General features: G+C 46.2%; 1 protein-coding gene and 1 long non-coding RNA gene across 10 annotated transcripts in view; one reads left to right on the top strand and one right to left on the bottom strand.

Annotated features, from left to right (window-relative positions):
• The window catches only part of LOC126999678 (chitin synthase chs-2-like), a 58,862-nt gene that overhangs the window by 13,882 nt on the left and 28,732 nt on the right, over positions 1 to 16,248 (bottom strand). For 7 of the 9 annotated variants that reach the window (XR_007753492.1, XM_050862396.1, XM_050862398.1 and 4 more), the window contains exons 5-18: positions 13,268 to 13,398; positions 12,774 to 12,936; positions 12,148 to 12,363; positions 11,338 to 11,509; positions 10,887 to 11,059; positions 9,924 to 10,123; positions 8,846 to 9,070; positions 6,756 to 6,996; positions 5,458 to 5,720; positions 5,160 to 5,370; positions 4,571 to 4,771; positions 3,826 to 4,052; positions 3,041 to 3,208; positions 454 to 768 (exon numbers count right to left, since the gene is read on the bottom strand). Coding sequence is in view for 8 of the 9 variants with exons in the window: in XM_050862396.1 (XP_050718353.1) it covers positions 454 to 768; positions 3,041 to 3,208; positions 3,826 to 4,052; positions 4,571 to 4,771; positions 5,160 to 5,370; positions 5,458 to 5,720; positions 6,756 to 6,996; positions 8,846 to 9,070; positions 9,924 to 10,123; positions 10,887 to 11,059; positions 11,338 to 11,509; positions 12,148 to 12,363; positions 12,774 to 12,936; positions 13,268 to 13,398 (2,906 nt within the window). In the remaining variant the exon portion in view is untranslated. Of the gene's footprint in view, positions 1 to 453; positions 769 to 1,801; positions 2,108 to 3,040; positions 3,209 to 3,825; positions 4,053 to 4,570; positions 4,772 to 5,159; positions 5,371 to 5,457; positions 5,721 to 6,755; positions 6,997 to 8,845; positions 9,071 to 9,923; positions 10,124 to 10,886; positions 11,060 to 11,337; positions 11,510 to 12,147; positions 12,364 to 12,773; positions 12,937 to 13,267; positions 13,399 to 16,248 lie in introns of all 9 variants that reach the window. The other 2 variants (XM_050862404.1, XM_050862401.1) reach the window with 1 other exon arrangement.
• Positions 776 to 1,795, top strand: LOC126999680 (uncharacterized). The gene is made up of 3 exons (XR_007753495.1): positions 776 to 809; positions 941 to 1,330; positions 1,401 to 1,795. It is a non-coding gene; the product is annotated as an uncharacterized LOC126999680 (long non-coding RNA).

Here is a 16,248-nt window from a genome sequence, read left to right as displayed (position 1 = left end):
GTTGATAAGTTACTGTCATGCATCCTAAGAAATACTACACTATCTAACCTCTAGTGAAGTTATTACAAGCAGCCATGCAGTTAGTGGGTCATGCAAGACGTGGGTGGAACATGCACATATTAATTTCATTAGTTACGGTTATGTTTTGCTCGTCGCCTGAGTGAAGAACGGCTATCCAGAGCTGTTCTCTCTATATATATCTCGTTCATTGTGGGTAACTTCCTAATGGACAGGGAATGATCTTGTACCCTCTTGCATCGCCTGAGTGAAGAATGTCTACCTGGAACCGTTCTTCTCTTTTTATATACTGTTCTTTTTGGGTAACTTCCTAAGGGACAGGGAATGATCTTGTACCTCTCTTGCATCGCTTGACTGAAGAACATCTATTAAAACTGTTCTTTATAAATCTCGTTCTTTCTTTAACTTCCTAATGGACATGAAATAATCTTGTACCTCTCTTGTCTTCTTCTTTTGCTTGGCCGACACTTCCCTCGTGCCCCAGGACACATTGTTGACGTTGAAGCAGGAATACAGTTGCAGGAGGAGGTACATGGAGGGCACCAGCAGGTAGTAAATGAGTCCACAAGGCAGGCATATGATCTCCTTCGGATGTAGCAACCCCGTTATTACAAAGGACGCCGCTGAACTTAAGAAGAATATGGCGCTTGGACTGTTCCAGCCGTCCACCGCAAAGTTGAGGAACATGGCCACCAGCACGATTATCATCACCAGGGCATAAACGGCTGTCAGGATGTACGCAATGGTGATCTGCGGGCGAAGTTACCAGGCTGTGTTAGTGCGTTGAAAAGGTGCGTTAGCGTATATGGAGGGAAAGGCCTTGAACACCCAGTACCCAGATGTCAGTGCAAATAGGAAGGTGCATTAGTACATATGGGCATAGAAGGGGCAAGTTACCAGGCTGTGTTAGTGCACTGAAAAGGTGTGTTAGCGTATATGAAGGGAAAAGGGCTTGAACACAGTTTCCAGAGGTTTGTGCAAAAAGGAAGGTGTGTAAATATTTCTTGAAGGGTGAGAAAGGACTTGGATAGTAGTGTCATATATTCTAAAAATCAATTTTAAAAAATTGTACCATTTAAAAACATCAGTAGGTAGAAAAGTAGGCAATAATTATGTATGAGGAAAGGAGTCCAAGGGTGTGTTATGTGTGTTATGCAAATAGGAAGGTGTGCTAGAATGTATGGAAGGGAGAGAAAGGCCTTGAACACCCAGTACCCAGATGTCAGTACAAATAGGAAGGTGTGTTAGTATGTATGGAAGGGAGAGAAAGGCCTTGAACACCCAGTACCCAGATGTCAGTACAAATAGGAAGGTGTTAGTATGTATGGAAGGGAGAGAAGGCCTTGAACACCCAGTACCCAGATGTCAGTACAAATAGGAAGGTGTGTTAGTATGTATGGAAGGGAGAGAAAGGCCTTGAACACCCAGTACCCAGATGTCAGTACAAATAGGAAGGTGTGTTAGTATGTATGGAAGGGAGAGAAAGGCCTTGAACACCCAGTACCCAGATGTCAGTACAAATAGGAAGGTGTGTTAGTATGTATGGAAGGGAGAGAAAGGCCCTGAACACCCAGTACCCAGATGTCAGTGTGTGTGTGTGTGTGTGTGTGTGTGTGAAGAGTTACACCAGAAAAGGCTCAGAGGATGGTGACTGCATGAGCCCTTCACCCAGACATGCACCACCACCACCACCAACAACAACAACAACAGCATGGCCTTCCCCTAGTGGCATTCCTCCCCAGCACCACCGCCACCACCACCAACACACAGGGGCCACACAAACCTTCTTCGTTTTCTTGGTGGCGATCTCGCGCGTCCCCCACGAGACATTGTTCAAATTAATGAGCGAATAAATGATAAGGAGGAGGTACATGGAGGGGATGGAGAGGAGGTACAGCAGACCTGGAATGATACACTTGAACTCTTGGGGGTGCATGCAAGCTGCTATGAAGAAGGATCCCGACAGAGCGATGAGGAAAATGGCCGAGGGGGAGCCTATGCCGTCCTCGCCCAGCTGGAGAGTTGTACCCACGATGACAGCCATCATGATCAGGGCGTAGGAGGCGGACATGAGCTGGGCCACTACCAGCTGCCATGCGCCACGGACAAGCCAGGACGAGGGACACAGACAGACAGGGAAAACGCATACTTAGACACACGAAATACACACATATGGCAACAGGACACATTCAGACAAGGAATAAACACTTGAAGCACTTACTTAGACACATGAAATACACACACACAATAACAGGACACATTCAGACAAGAAAAAAACACTTGAAACACTTCCTTAGACACAAGAAACATACACACACACACTCTTAAACATACTTATAAACATACACACACATTTTTAAAAGCAGAAAACACCCAAAATCAGATTCAAACACACAGACAGACAAGGAGAAGACACTTACACATCTGACACATGAATTAAACAGGACAGAAACAACACACACACACACACACACACACACACACACACACACACACACTTTGAGAGGCAGAAAACACTCGAGAATCAGCTTTGAACACTTGAGGACAGAGCTGACTCACCCCAACTCAGGAAATTATTCTTAATCAAACAAATCGGACAAGGTTGAAAGCCCGAGACTGAGGATTACTTTTTTTTAATATAATCGTAAATGGACAAGTTATCCATTACTGTTCACACACACACACACACACACACACACACACACACACACACACACACACACACACACACACACACACACACACACTAAGAGAATCACAGTTTTTAATTCCTCCATTCTAAGTCCTTTATCTCCATCTCCATTTCCCTAACTCCCTTTGATTCTTTGTCCCCTTCTTTTTATTCTTCTGTAATTATTCTTTTTCTTATATGAACTGTTTCTACCTCTCCTCCTCTAGTAACTCTCTGCTGTATACTGTGGTGAAGTTGACCTCTCTTTTGGCCACTTTTCTAAACTTTTTCACAGGACAAATGAATAGTAGCTGAGGTAAGGCTTTAAGTGTTAATTGGCATGGCCCTCACCTGTATGCTGGACTTGAGGGTGAAGCAGGCAATCATGAACAGCAGGATTGGGATGATGTTGTACTCGAAGGACGGCCAGTTACCGATCCTGAAGGCAGCCACGAAGGCACCCACCAACATGAGGAAGATGGTGCCAGGGCCAAGGATAGTGCCAGCCATCAACATAGTCTGCAAAGGAGGGTCACATGACTAACTTTCCTCATCGTCATCAGGCATTACAAGTCCATGGCAAAGAGAACATGAGTGATATTAAAAAAAAAAATCCCCTGCATTCCTAAATCTCAGCACTGCACTCAAACATCTATGAAATAAACTCTAATATTAAATTTCGGGGACAATCAAGACTTTTCAGTGCTCTCTGCCTATTGTACAGCAGACTCCACTTGTGTCTGATGCCAGTGTGCTCCAGCTTGCTTTGATAAAAGGTCCAATTTTGTCTCACTAGTTGGTTCAATGGGTCCTGACTTGTCCTACAGTTCCTTGGTTGCCAGTCTATTCCTGTGGTTCTCTGCATGCCCTGACCCTTGCTACAGTTCCTTGGTTGCCAGTCTATTCCTGTGGTTCTCTGCATGCCCTGACCCTTGCTACAGTTCCTTGGTTGTGACTCTGTTCCTGTGGTTCTCTGCATGCCCTGACCCTTGCTACAGTTCCTTGGTTGTGACTCTGTTCCTGTGGTTCTCTGCATGCCCTGACCCTTGCTACAGTTCCTTCTTTGCCACAGTGTTCCTGTAGTTTAGTCTCTGATGTGAAAAAAAATTGAAGCTAGAGGCAAACTGTGAGCCTACCTGGTAACTGATGTAGGGCAGGGAGATGTTGTCGTTCACTTTGATGGTCTTCTTGTAGTCCTGAAGCAGATCCATGATGTTGGCCATGGTGGAGGGCACCCATCGGCGGCGCTGGTTGTAGAACTCGGAGAATCCCTCGGGGGCGTGGGTGTAAGCATCTGAGGCAGCACTGTACTCCACACGGTAACCTCTCTGGAGCAGCAGCGTGCACAGCCATCTGTCCTCGCCTGCAACCACCACACACGGCCACAGTTAGTCCACAAGTATGGCTCTTAGGAAAGGTCTTCAAAGCTGCCCTATCTACATATACATACAGTCATACCTCGGTTTACCAGGGGGCAGTATGGGCCAGGCAAGTCATATATCACGTCACCAACTATAAATAAAATTCGCCTGCACCACTATCGGACTGGGGCCGTTGAAGATTACCCTCATGCTGCCCAGACTAACTTTAATCAACCGTAACTTCAGTGAATTTGGACAAGAGGAGCACCAGGGAGGAGGGGGGAGGCATGGGCCAGGCAAGTCATATATATCACGTCAGTCACTATACATAAAATTCGCTTGGGGTCGTCAAAGAGGCCCCTCGACACACTCCCTAAAAACAACAACAACATTTGGACAAGAGGAACACCAGGGAGGAGGGGGGGAGGGGGGCAACAGCCACTATAAATAAAATTCACTTGGGGTCGTTGAAGAGTCCCCTGAAGACACCCTCCCTAGAAACAACAACAACAAGACCCACCTTGATCGTACTGTACGTAGTGTCGCGCCTGGCTGGACTTTGTGGTGTACCTCCTCATCACGTTGTCGTCCATGAGAGCCTTGCCACGGAAGAGAGAGAAGCAGCCCGGGCTACACAACACACAGCCAATCATGTGCTCAGTGGATTTCTGCAGCCAATGACCAATGGCGTACTCAAACATCTGGTACCACACCATCAGGCCTGCCAGGAACCATTGTGTGATTAGCTAGATCATAGAGAGAGATCTGGCAGTGTATGTTACCAGGCTACCAGTAAAAGCCATATCCGTGCCAATCGCAGCGGACGGGTTAAACTATCCTGCTCATCTTTCCAGCATAGTTCAGTGTGAGCATAGCGAGCAAGCCCCTCCCAAGATAAAAGGCAAGCTCACCATTGCCAGATTACCGTACTAAGCATAGTATTTACCAGTTTATAACACCTAACTATTGCCAAGAAACATCAGGAATTAACTATTTTAATGATAACTATAAAAGAATCTAGTTATTGTGGTCCAGGAGACAGTTTTTGGGTGGGAAGTTGGTTAGAGGCTGAGTACGACAATCTGGCAACAATGGGCAAGCTGTCCTACCTGAGCCCACGGGGTGAATACGTCCACACGCAGCGCCGAGATTGGTGTTCTTCTTCATGAGATCGATAAGCAGGGCCACGGCATTGGGGGTGAAGTCAATGTCTCCGTCCAGGGTCAACAGGAAGGTGTTCTCTGCAATCACCTCCTTCCTGTCCACGGAGATGGGCTGGTCCATGAGTTTGAAGCCCAGTAGGTAGTACATGTACATCACCTGGAGGGAAACACACACATTGAGAACCTGGAGTTGGCCCATTGCATGAGGGAAGGAAAGGGAGGAGAGAGTAGACTGTGTGTTTACCTGGGACCAGCGTTTCTTGTGCCTGATCTTGCTCTTGTCCTTGAGATGGGCCACGATCTTAGTCTTGCCTGGCAGCGTCCACACCAGGCGACCTCCGTACGGCGCCGGGAACTTCTTTGGGGGCCGGATGCGGATGTTGGTCTGGTGGACGTGGGTGGCGGCGTCATCCATCATGTTCACCAGCATCTTCACAAACTGGTTCACCACGTTCTCATCCTCGTTCTCGTCAGAGATTTCAAAGGCGTCGTCGAAGAAGATGTGAGCTGTTGGGGGAGGAAGGAAGAGTTGATGAGTGGCACAGCGCTTGACACGGACAGCCACACTTCTAGACGCCTCCGCCCCTCACATCAACAATTTCCAAAGGGCAAAAATGAGATCAATTGGGCTCTCAAGAGTGTTTTTTACTTTCATCGTACAGAGGAAGGGTCAAATTACAACCAGGGTCACAAAACTATCACTGGAAATGCTCGCAACTCCAACAAAAGCCTTGTTAAATGTGTGTTTCTTAGGTTCATGGTACAGAAGAAGGGTCAAACTACCACCTGGGTCATAAAACTACCCCTGAAAATACTCACAACTCCTATGAAAGCCTTGTGAAATGTGTGTTTCTTAGGTTCATGGTACAGAGGAAGGGTCAAACTACAACCAGGGTCACAAAACTACCCCTGGATATGCTCAGAACTCCTATGAAAGCCTTGTCAAATGTGTGTTTCTTAGGTCCATGGTACAGAGGAAGGGTCAAAGTACCACCAGGGTCATAAAACTATCCCTGGAAATGCTCAAAACTTCTATGAAAGCCTTGTCAAATGCGTGTTTCTTAGGTTCATAGTACAGAGGAAGGGTCAAACTACCATCTGGGTCACAAAACTACCCTTGGAAATGCTCAGAACTCCTACGAAAGCCTTGTCAAATGTGTGTTTCTTAGGTTCAGGGTACAGAGGAAGGGTCAAACTACAACCTGGGTCACAAAACTACCCCTGGATATGCTCAGAACTCCGATGAAAGCCTTGTCAAATATGTGTTTCTTAGGTTCAGGGTACAGAGGAAGGGTCAAACTACCATCTGGGTCACAAAACTACCCCTGGATATGCTCAGAACTCCGACGAAAGCCTTGTCAAATATGTGTGCTTGGGCGATGAGAGGTTTAGGAGTGTGGCCCTTAGTTCTGTCAAAGGCAAGAGTGACTCCAATTTTTAATCTGAGAACCTTGCCTGTGATGGAAGTGGAATCAGGCTCAAGGTTATCTTATTACGTTCAAACTCTACCCATGAAAATGAAGCTACAGGGTGAAATCTTACTCTCAAACTCGTAGTAATCGAGGTCCACAATCTTGAGGTACTTCTGGGCCACGCGGCGAGCAGACTGGTCCTCATCCATGCGCAGGATAGACTTCAACATCTCAATCATCTCCTCCTCTGTCTCGTGCCACATGGTAGCCGTGGCGTAGATGCGAGTGATCTGGTCGGAGGACTTGATCTTGGTGGTGTTGTTGTTGGAGGAGTCGGTGTGGATAGAGATGGTCTCGTAGTACTGTGACACCTGCAAGTGAATGAGACTGTATAGCACATTGACCAGGATGTTTGTTCCCTCTCTGTAGACTGGAGGAACTGGGCCTACCAACACAAAGAAAGAAGAGAAAGAGGAGACCTGATAGCGCTATACAGGACTATGAGTGGAATGGACGTGTTGGATAACATAACATAAGAACGTAAGGAGTCTGCAAGAGACTGGTTGGCCTATACAAGGCAGCTCCTGTACACTCCACCCCACCTTACCTCACCATCCATGGCTTTATCTAACCTCTTCTTGAATGTATCCATGGTATTGGCACCCACAACATGGCCCCCAAGCCTGTTCCATTCGTCCACCACTCTATTGGTGAACCAATTCTTGCCTATGTCTTTGTTGAATCTGAATTTGTCTAACTTAAAACCATTGCTACGCGTCCTACCTGGCTCTTTTACTATCAAAATCTTATTGACATCCCCTTTATTAAAGCCCTTCATCCATTTATAGACTTCGATCAAGTCTCCTTGCAACCTTTGCCTTTCTAGCGAGTGTAGATTTAACTGCTTCAGCCTGTCTTCATGAGGCAAGTTTCTCACCCCCTGAATCATCTTTGTCATCCTCCTCTGTACAGATTCTAACATTTTGATATCCATTCTATAGTAGGGGGACCAGAACTGAACTGCATAATCGAGATGAGGTCTAACTAGTGCTAAGTAAAGTTTGAGGATGACTTCAGCGCTCCTATTGCTTACGCTCCTTGAGATGAAACCAAGTACTCTGTTTGCCCGATTTTTAGCCTGAATGCATTGAGCCCTAGGACGGAGGTCAGCGCTCACTAGGACTCCTAAGTCTCTCTCACGCCCAGACCTACTTAGAGGAGTGCCATTTAAGGAGTCATTATGTGAGGGGTTATTCCTACCTACACTCAGAATGCTACACTTCCCAACATTGAATTCCATCTGCCACTTCCCCGCCCAATCTTATAGTCTGTCAAGCTCATCCTGGAGAACAGTAGCGTCCCTGTCTGATTGGATTACTCTACCAATCTTGGTATCATCTGCGAACTTGCTGACATCACTACTAATTCCTGTGTCCAAGTCATTGACATGAATAATAAAAAGCAGAGGACCCAGCATTGACCCTTGTGGGACTCCACTCGTAACACTGCCCCATTCAGATTTTTTACCATTGATTTGCACTCTCTGCTTCCTACCACAAAGCCACGCCCTGATCCAGTTCAAAACTTTCCCATCTATGCCGTGAGCCTGTAATTTTGATGATTTGACTGAGATGGCAGGGAGGAGGTAATTAAGAGGGCAGAGCAAGAAATTAAGAAAGGGAACTTGTTTGAAAGACATAAAGAAGAACAGTTTTCCATACAGGAGTAGGAATATAAATTTTTTACTGGCCAATTTCCTTCTGATTTTATTCTCTAAGTGTCACACTCTAGAGAACAGCTGAGCAGGATGTTTGTTCCCTCTCAGGAGTACTTTTGACATGGGATTTTAGCAGGAATATACATTTTTTACCGAGCACTTTCCATTATTGACAGCGCTTGGGAAGGTTGTCTTTTCTGATTTAATTTTCATGGTGTCGCTCTCAGAAAGAATATTATTTTTGTGGTATACATATATGCCTATTCCATGCCATACAGGAGGCCTTTGCACTATACATACTTGCTATACTAAGCTATACATAATATTTTGTTTTAATTTTTCTGAATGGGATAAAAGACTTCAGAAATCAGCTTCAATCCTAATAACAGAGTGTCTTCTATAACATGTAGTTCACTCCTGTATCCAAAATATGATGTGGTGTGAAGATCAGCTGTATAGGGCATTGGAGACTTATTCCCGCTGGCTATAACAAGTGGACATACCTCATTCTCGGGGTCGTCAGGGTTGAGATTGAGGTCCTCCGTCTTCACGTCACCCTCGTCGTCCCTCCGCCTGTTGAGTGCCAGCGACTGGTCGATGAGGAGAGAGTTGTACATGGGCGTGACAAACAGCTTCTCCGTGGAGGCCAGGCGCTCACACTTTGGAGTCCAGATGTGCAGCGTTATCCACGTTTGGGACAACAACCAGAACAGCCACACCCATGCATACTGCGGACACCAAAAAGGGTTCATCAGGGCAATGGAGGGTGTAAATGGCTCTGAAGTTTATGCTCAAAATATTGAAAAATGTCCTGAGAGGGGAGTTTGCAGCAGCCAGGAAAATCAAGAAAGGGTTCATCAGGGCATTGGAAGATGGAAATGGCTCTGAACTTTATGCTCAAAATACTAAAAAATGTCCACAGAGGGGAGTTTGCAGCAGCCAGAGCAGCCACACCCATGCTTACTGAGGACACCAAAAAGGGTTCCTCAGGGCATTGGAAGGTGTAAATGACTCTGAACTTTATGCTCCAAATACACAAGACTGCCCAGAGAGATCAGATAGAGGTGAAGGAAGGTTACCAGAGCAGGATGAAACACACTAACACCAACTGGAGAGAGGTGGAGAATGTAAGGAAAGGCTTCTGTGCTGTAATGGACTATAAAAAAAATGTATTACGGGATGAAAATGAACAAGGCACAACAGTAGGCATTAGGGAGTTATGCAGGGTAGAGAGAGGGAGGCCCCATGAGTAGGGAAAATAAAGATAAAGACAACTATAGTCTGTTCACTTAAGTCCAACCTAAGCTGACAACATAAACCTAAGCGTGTTTGCAAGCTGAGTGCTGATTGGCTACTGCTATGGCTTCCAAGCTTTCTTTAACCTCTGTTTGTGTTTATGTCACACAGCACTTTCTGCTAATCTGCACTGTGCTTATGAATACGCTTAGGTTTATGTTGTCAGCTTGGGTCAGACGTAAATGAACAGACTAATAGCAACTAGGAACTGGGTGGAAAATAGCAGACCAGCGACATTCACTTGTGGCAAAATTAGTGATGTCTGAGATGATTTTCTATACTCACATCATTGTTCAGGAAGTCATTGAGGATGTCTCCGTTCTTGCACTCCCAGAAGAGGTAGGAGGGGATGACCTCGAAGGAGCAGGCGTGGTCAAACCGCAGTCCACAGGCGGTGATGAGCAGTGATAGGGACACTGGGATGGTCAGGTTGATGGGGAAGGCGAAACTGAAGCCTTGGATGCAGATCTTACATGCAAACTTGCCTAAGAAAACAAAAACATGGTGAGCAAACAACATGGAAGAGTACAGAGAGAGACAGGAAGAGAATGTAAAGGATTAGGAAACAGATATAGGAAGGAGGGAAAGGAAGGAAGGAAGGAAGGAGGAAAGGAAGAAAGGAAGGAAGGAAGGAAGGAAGAATCAACTATTTCTAAAGGCCAAAAAAGAGGTCAGTCAGGTTCTAATCAGTGTTTTTTTTCAGGTTCATGGTACAGAAGAAGGGTCAAACTACCAAAGAGGTCATAAAACTACCCCCTGGAAATGCCCACAACTCCTACAAAAGCCAAAAATATGTGTTTCTTAGGTTCAGGGTACAGAGGAAGGGTCAAACTACCAAAGAGGTCATAAAACTACCCCCTGGAAATGCCCATAACTCCTACGAAAGCCTTGTCCAATGTGTGTTTTTAGGTTCAGGGTACAGAAGAAGGGTCAAAATACCAGAGGTCTCATTAAACTACCCTTGGAAATGCCTACAACTCCTACAAAAGCCAAAAATATATGTTTCTTAGGTTCAGGGTACAGAGGAAGGGTCAGACTACCATCAGAGCCATAAAACTATCCTTGGAAATGGCTACAACTCTTAGAAAACCCCTTCCTTCCTTTCTCTTTCTCTCTCTTTCTCTTTCCTCCATCAATACTATCCTCCCTTCCTTAATTCCTCAACCATTCATTTCCTTCTCCTCCTCCTCCTCCCCCTGTATCCATCTTTCCCCTCACAATTTCTCCCTTGCAAACATCATAACTCACCAAAGATGTAGCAGAGCCAGGCGGTGAAGACCTGGATGAGGAACACGTAGATGGGGGTGCCCTTTTGGGACTTGATGATGTGGGTGAGTTCCAGCGGTGCCACAGTGGAGGAGTCCGGCACCAGGAGACCAGGCAGACGCTCGCGAACCTCAGTGACGTTGATGGCATGCGTGCTGGGTAGGAATTAAGGAGGGGTGGGGGGTTAGGAATCTCTCTCTCTCTCTCTCTTTCTCTCTCTCTCTCTCTCTCTCTCTCTCTTTCTCTCAGTTTCAACATTAAAATTATAAAAAAGTGGCAGCTATTTTAATTCTCTCTCTCTCTCTCTCTCTCTCTCTCTCTCTCTCTCTCTCTCTCTCTCTCTAACAGTTTCAACCTTAAAATTATAAAAAAGTGGCAGCTATATTAATTCTCTCTCTCTCTCTCACAAACTCAAACCTCCTTCAAGTCTTACTCAAATGCTGTGCTGAGGTCAAAGACAGCCGTGAAGTTGTCCAGCCGCGTGCCCATGGACAGCACCATCACCGTGAAGAACACCAGCACCTTCCACAGCGAGACAAACATGTAGCAGAAGTAGCGGGTCTTCCAAAGCCTGTCCTTGATGCGCCCAAAGTACTTGATGGTGGCTGGGAAAGGAAGGAACGAAGGAATCATTAATAACTTCTCCATCTCTCTCCTCCTCCTCCTCCTCTTACTGGCAGCCTTCCATGCCTCTTAAATTCTGCAGCCTGCCGTGTTGCTCTTTCTATCAACTATTTCCAAAGGCCAAAAAGGAGATTAGTTGAGTTATCTTGAGTGTGTGTTTTTTTCAAGTTCATGGTACAGAGGATCAAACTACCACCAGGGTCATTGGACTACCCCTGGAAATGCCCAAACTATCATCAGGGCCATTAAACTACCCTTGGAAATGCCCTAAACTACCACCAGGGCCATTAAACTACCCCTGGAAATGCTCAAACTACCACCAGGGCCATTAATTAAACTACCCATGGAAATGCCCAAACTACCACCAGGGCCATTAAACTACCCCTGGAAATGCCCAAAACTCCTAGGAAAGTCTTGTTAAATATGTTTCTTAGGTTCATGGTACAGAGGAAGGGTCAAACTAGCACCAGAGACATCAAACTACCACCGGAAATGCCCAAAACTCACAGGAAAGCCTTGTCAAATATGTCGACTTTCTACTCTAGCTCATCCCTATACTGTACAAATCCCTTACGCAAGAGTTAACCAGTATCCAGGAAGGTAGAGACAATTAACTCACAGAATTTGGAGTTCTTGTCCACGTAGTTCTCCCACCAGCCGAAGGAGGTGAGGAATATCGCCGGAGGGATGAGCCAGATGCGCCAGCTGTCAGGATTCTTGCCGTATTCAACGATAGGCCAAACCACAAACCCAGTGAGCTGACACGCCAGCGCCAGGAGGTCCATCATCACCTTGAGGGCCACATGGGACTCCTTCCTCGTGCGTGACAACAGCCCTGAGGTGCGGAAAGGGGGGATGATAGGGGTGAGTTACAGAGATTCACACAGGTATTCAGACCACAATGGCCCTATGACCCAGACTATATATAGGTCCAATATCACCTTGAGGGCCACTGTCCAAATCCCTTATGCAAGAGTTAACCAGCATCTTCATTCTTTCACTCAACTTTCTAGCTCATCCATATACTGTCCAAATCCCTTCTGCAAGAGTTAACCAGCATCTTCATTCTCTCACTCAACTCTCTACTCTAGCTCATCCCTATACTGTCCAAATCCTTAATGCAAGAGGTAACCAGCATCTTCATTCTCTCACTCAACTCTCTACTCTAGCTCATCCTTATACTGTCCAAATCCCTTCTGCAAGTTAGCCAGCATAGGTTCATTAAGACTATGGCCCAGCACTCACCGAACAGGCCAGGCATGAAGGCGACACAGTTGGTCAGCATAGCGCCCTTGATGACGTCGAGGTCGGGCAGCACCAGGTAGATGAGGATGCCCGTGCCGATGGTGTGCAGCGTCTCGAACACAAAGACCCAGAACACGTCACCCAGCAGCGGCTTCTTCCATGACTGTACGGCGAGGAAGAGGGGGAGGAATTAGTGAATGGAGGAACTAAAATGATGTATAGATGTAGATATTATTGAAAGGATGAGCTAAAATGAGGAAAAAGTGCAGATATTAAGGAATGGATGAGCTTAAACATCTTCCAGGACTGTATGGCAAGGAAGAGGGGGAGAAATTAGTGATTGGGTGAACTAAAGACGAGATCAAAATACTTGTATTATTGGGTCTCTCTCTCTCTCTCTCTCTCTCTCTCTCTCTCTCTCTCTCTCTCTCTCTCTCTCTCTCTCTCTCTCTCTCTCTCTCTCTCTCTCGATATCAAAATATAGATCAGCCCACCTTGAACACACACATGCGGGTAGACCTGAACCATGATCCGAGTTCTGGCACGATGAAGCAGAAGAACAGCATCCACGCCCATATCACGTTCTCCTCGTCTGGCAGAGTCGCTCGGTAGTCCTTCTCGGAGGCTGTCAAAGGGAAGGAAAGGGGGATAAATAAACAGCGCCAAGTATAAGAATATGGGAGTTTGCAAGAGGCCATGAGTGTTTCTTTAGGTTAAGAGTACAGAAGAAATGTCAAACTATCAACAGGGTCATAAAAGTACCTCTGGAAATGCCCATAACCCCCTACGAAAGCCTTGTCAAATACGTGTTCTACCGTAGCTTCTAAGGCGCCGATCTGAGGTGGTTGTCCCTCTAAGTAATTTCCTCTGCCTACATCAGCAACGATTTTAAGCTTTGTGATAGAATGAGAGGGAGAGGGAGGAGGAAGAAGAGAAGGTGGAGAAGGAAGGAAGGAGGAGGAGGAGGAAGAGAAGAAAGTGCAACTGTTATTACTACAACCATTACTGTTTACTACAACAACTTTGAGTAAGGTCCCCGCTTCTCGTATTTCTAAACGCCTCACAAATATTAACCTGGTTTTCATGGGTAGTTTTCCAGTTCAAGGTGCAGAAGACGGGTCAAACTATCACCGGGGTCACAAAACAGTTCATGAAAACCCCAGCGCCATCTTCTACGAAAGAGTTTTCCAAGAGGCGAATTGAGGGCCAAGGATGTGTTGATGATTGAGAGTATGGGCCGTATTTTAAGACACCATCGCTTCTCACATCAACTATTTCTAAAGGTCAAAGAGGGGATCAATCTGTTTTTCATTAATGTTTTTTAAGGTTCATGGCACAGAAGAAGGGTCAACCTACCACCAGGGTCATAAAACTACCCCTGGAAAGGCCTACAGCTCCTACGAAAGCCATGTCAAGTATGTGAACTTGGGCAACGAAATGTTTAGTAATACGGCCCATAGTATGTCTTCCAAATATGTCGAGGCCGGTCTGGCATAGGCTCCCCCGGGTCCTTTCCTCCCCTCTGCTCTGCCACACAGTCCCAACACCTATATCTTCCTCTCATATGTAAGCAATAGGTAACATATGAGAGGAAAAAATTGGTGTTGGGACTGTGTGGCAGAGCAGAGGGGAGGAAAGGACCCGCGGGAGCCAACGCCAAAACGGACTCGACAAATTGGTTTCCCTATAGCTTCTACTTCTTTTGACCTGTTCCGCTTTGTATCGCTTCTTAGGTCGGTCCTCTTAATCATTTCTATACCTCACACCATGCACTTAGTTACTTCACAGTGCACACTTATACACTTAAACACTTATACAAATGCGAGCTCACAGTCTGTTCCGCTGTTGCGAGAAATGCCTCCCCGCGGAAATAACTTGCTCTGATGCCGGAAAACATATTGATTTACCTTATTTGCCTTTACTTTGTCCACCTGTCGTCTTCATAATGGTTGATATTACTTGCAAGACACCAGCCCACCACACCAACAGACCAAACAAGCAAAAAATAGAGTGAACATCAACGTGGGGTAATTCTCTCTAAAATCTGCCATGTTCGTTTGTTATAAAGCCTTCTCTGAATTTGAAGTGTTGCTCTGATGTTTGTGTCATGTATTGGAGCCGAAACAGGACAAAAAAGGATAGCGGTGAGTAAAATATAGAAAAAGTAAGCAAGTTGAACCTCTCTCTGCGATTTATTTTACGGCTGCGAGCTGATTCCTACAACACCGGTAATTCTTGAACGGGATCACTAACGTAGGCGGGTTCGAGGTCGGCGTCAGAAAGGTGAAGAGCCAGCAGGAAGTGTTTGAAGCGTCCCTCCTGAAGCCCTTGGCCCGGAGATTGGATCACTTCCGTCGTTAGATAGAAGTCGCTAGTCGCTGCTACAAGTCCCCGCCCTCCCCTCCTCCTCCTCCTCTTCCCTTCCCTTCCCCTCCCTTCTCGCCTAGCCTTCACAACTTGGTACGGGACATAACCTTCCGTCTTAATGAATGGAAACAAAGGAACGAGATAGATAGATGGATGGAGAGAGAGAGAGAGAGAGAGAGAGAGAGAGAGAGAGAGAGAGAGAGAGAGAGAGAGAGAGAGAGAGACACACACACACAGAGGAAGGGAGGTGGTTGCTGAAGTGAAAGTCTTGCCAGCGAGCTCAAACTCACACACATGCACACAGTCTCTCCCCAGCAGTTGAAAGGCAGCTTCGCCAACCAAAGAATCTCAATGCTTACGAACCCACACACTGAAGAAAAAACTAGGTACGGAGTGAAGGAAAACAAGAGAAGGGTCAAACTACAACCAGGGTCATGAAACTACTACCCCTGGAAATACCCGACCCCCACAACTCCTACGAAAGCCTTAATGTCATATGGGTCAAACTACCATCAGAGTCATGAAACTACGTACTACCCCTGGAAATGCCCGGTCCCCACAACTCCTACGAAAGCCTCGTCATATGGGTCAAACTACCATCAGGGTCATGAAACTACCCCTGGAAATGCCCCAAAACCAAAAGCCCTACGAAATACTTGTTAAATTATGAAATGAGAGAGAGAGAGAGAGAGAGAGAGAGAGAGAGAGAGAGAGAGAGAGAGAGAGAGAGAGAGAGAATAAGGAAGGGGTGAGGAACGGAGGGAATAAGAGAAGGAAGGAGGAGGAGGAGGGAAGAGAAGGGAATGACTGGGGTAATGGAGGAAGAGGAGGAAGAGGAGGGGGAGGAGGTTTCTCAAGAACGGAAGGTGATTCGTGAGACTCCAGCAGGGAAAGTAGGGCGGAGGAGGAGGCTTTAGAGACGAGACAGATAGATATAGATAGATAGATAATCACAAATTCTCTCTCTCTCTCTCTCTCTCTCTCTCTCTCTCTCTCTCTCTCCCCACACACACACGGGTCCTGAAGGTTCTAATCCCTCGCTACCGCTAACCACGCCCAAGAAAAACTGGACCAGGAGTGAATTTTGGCAAAGGTTCAAAATACTTCA

This window comes from Eriocheir sinensis, chromosome 17 (assembly GCF_024679095.1).
Source record: "Eriocheir sinensis breed Jianghai 21 chromosome 17, ASM2467909v1, whole genome shotgun sequence".
NCBI classification, from domain to species: domain Eukaryota; kingdom Metazoa; phylum Arthropoda; class Malacostraca; order Decapoda; family Varunidae; genus Eriocheir; species Eriocheir sinensis.
This window is presented reverse-complemented; position numbering and strand designations above follow the sequence as displayed.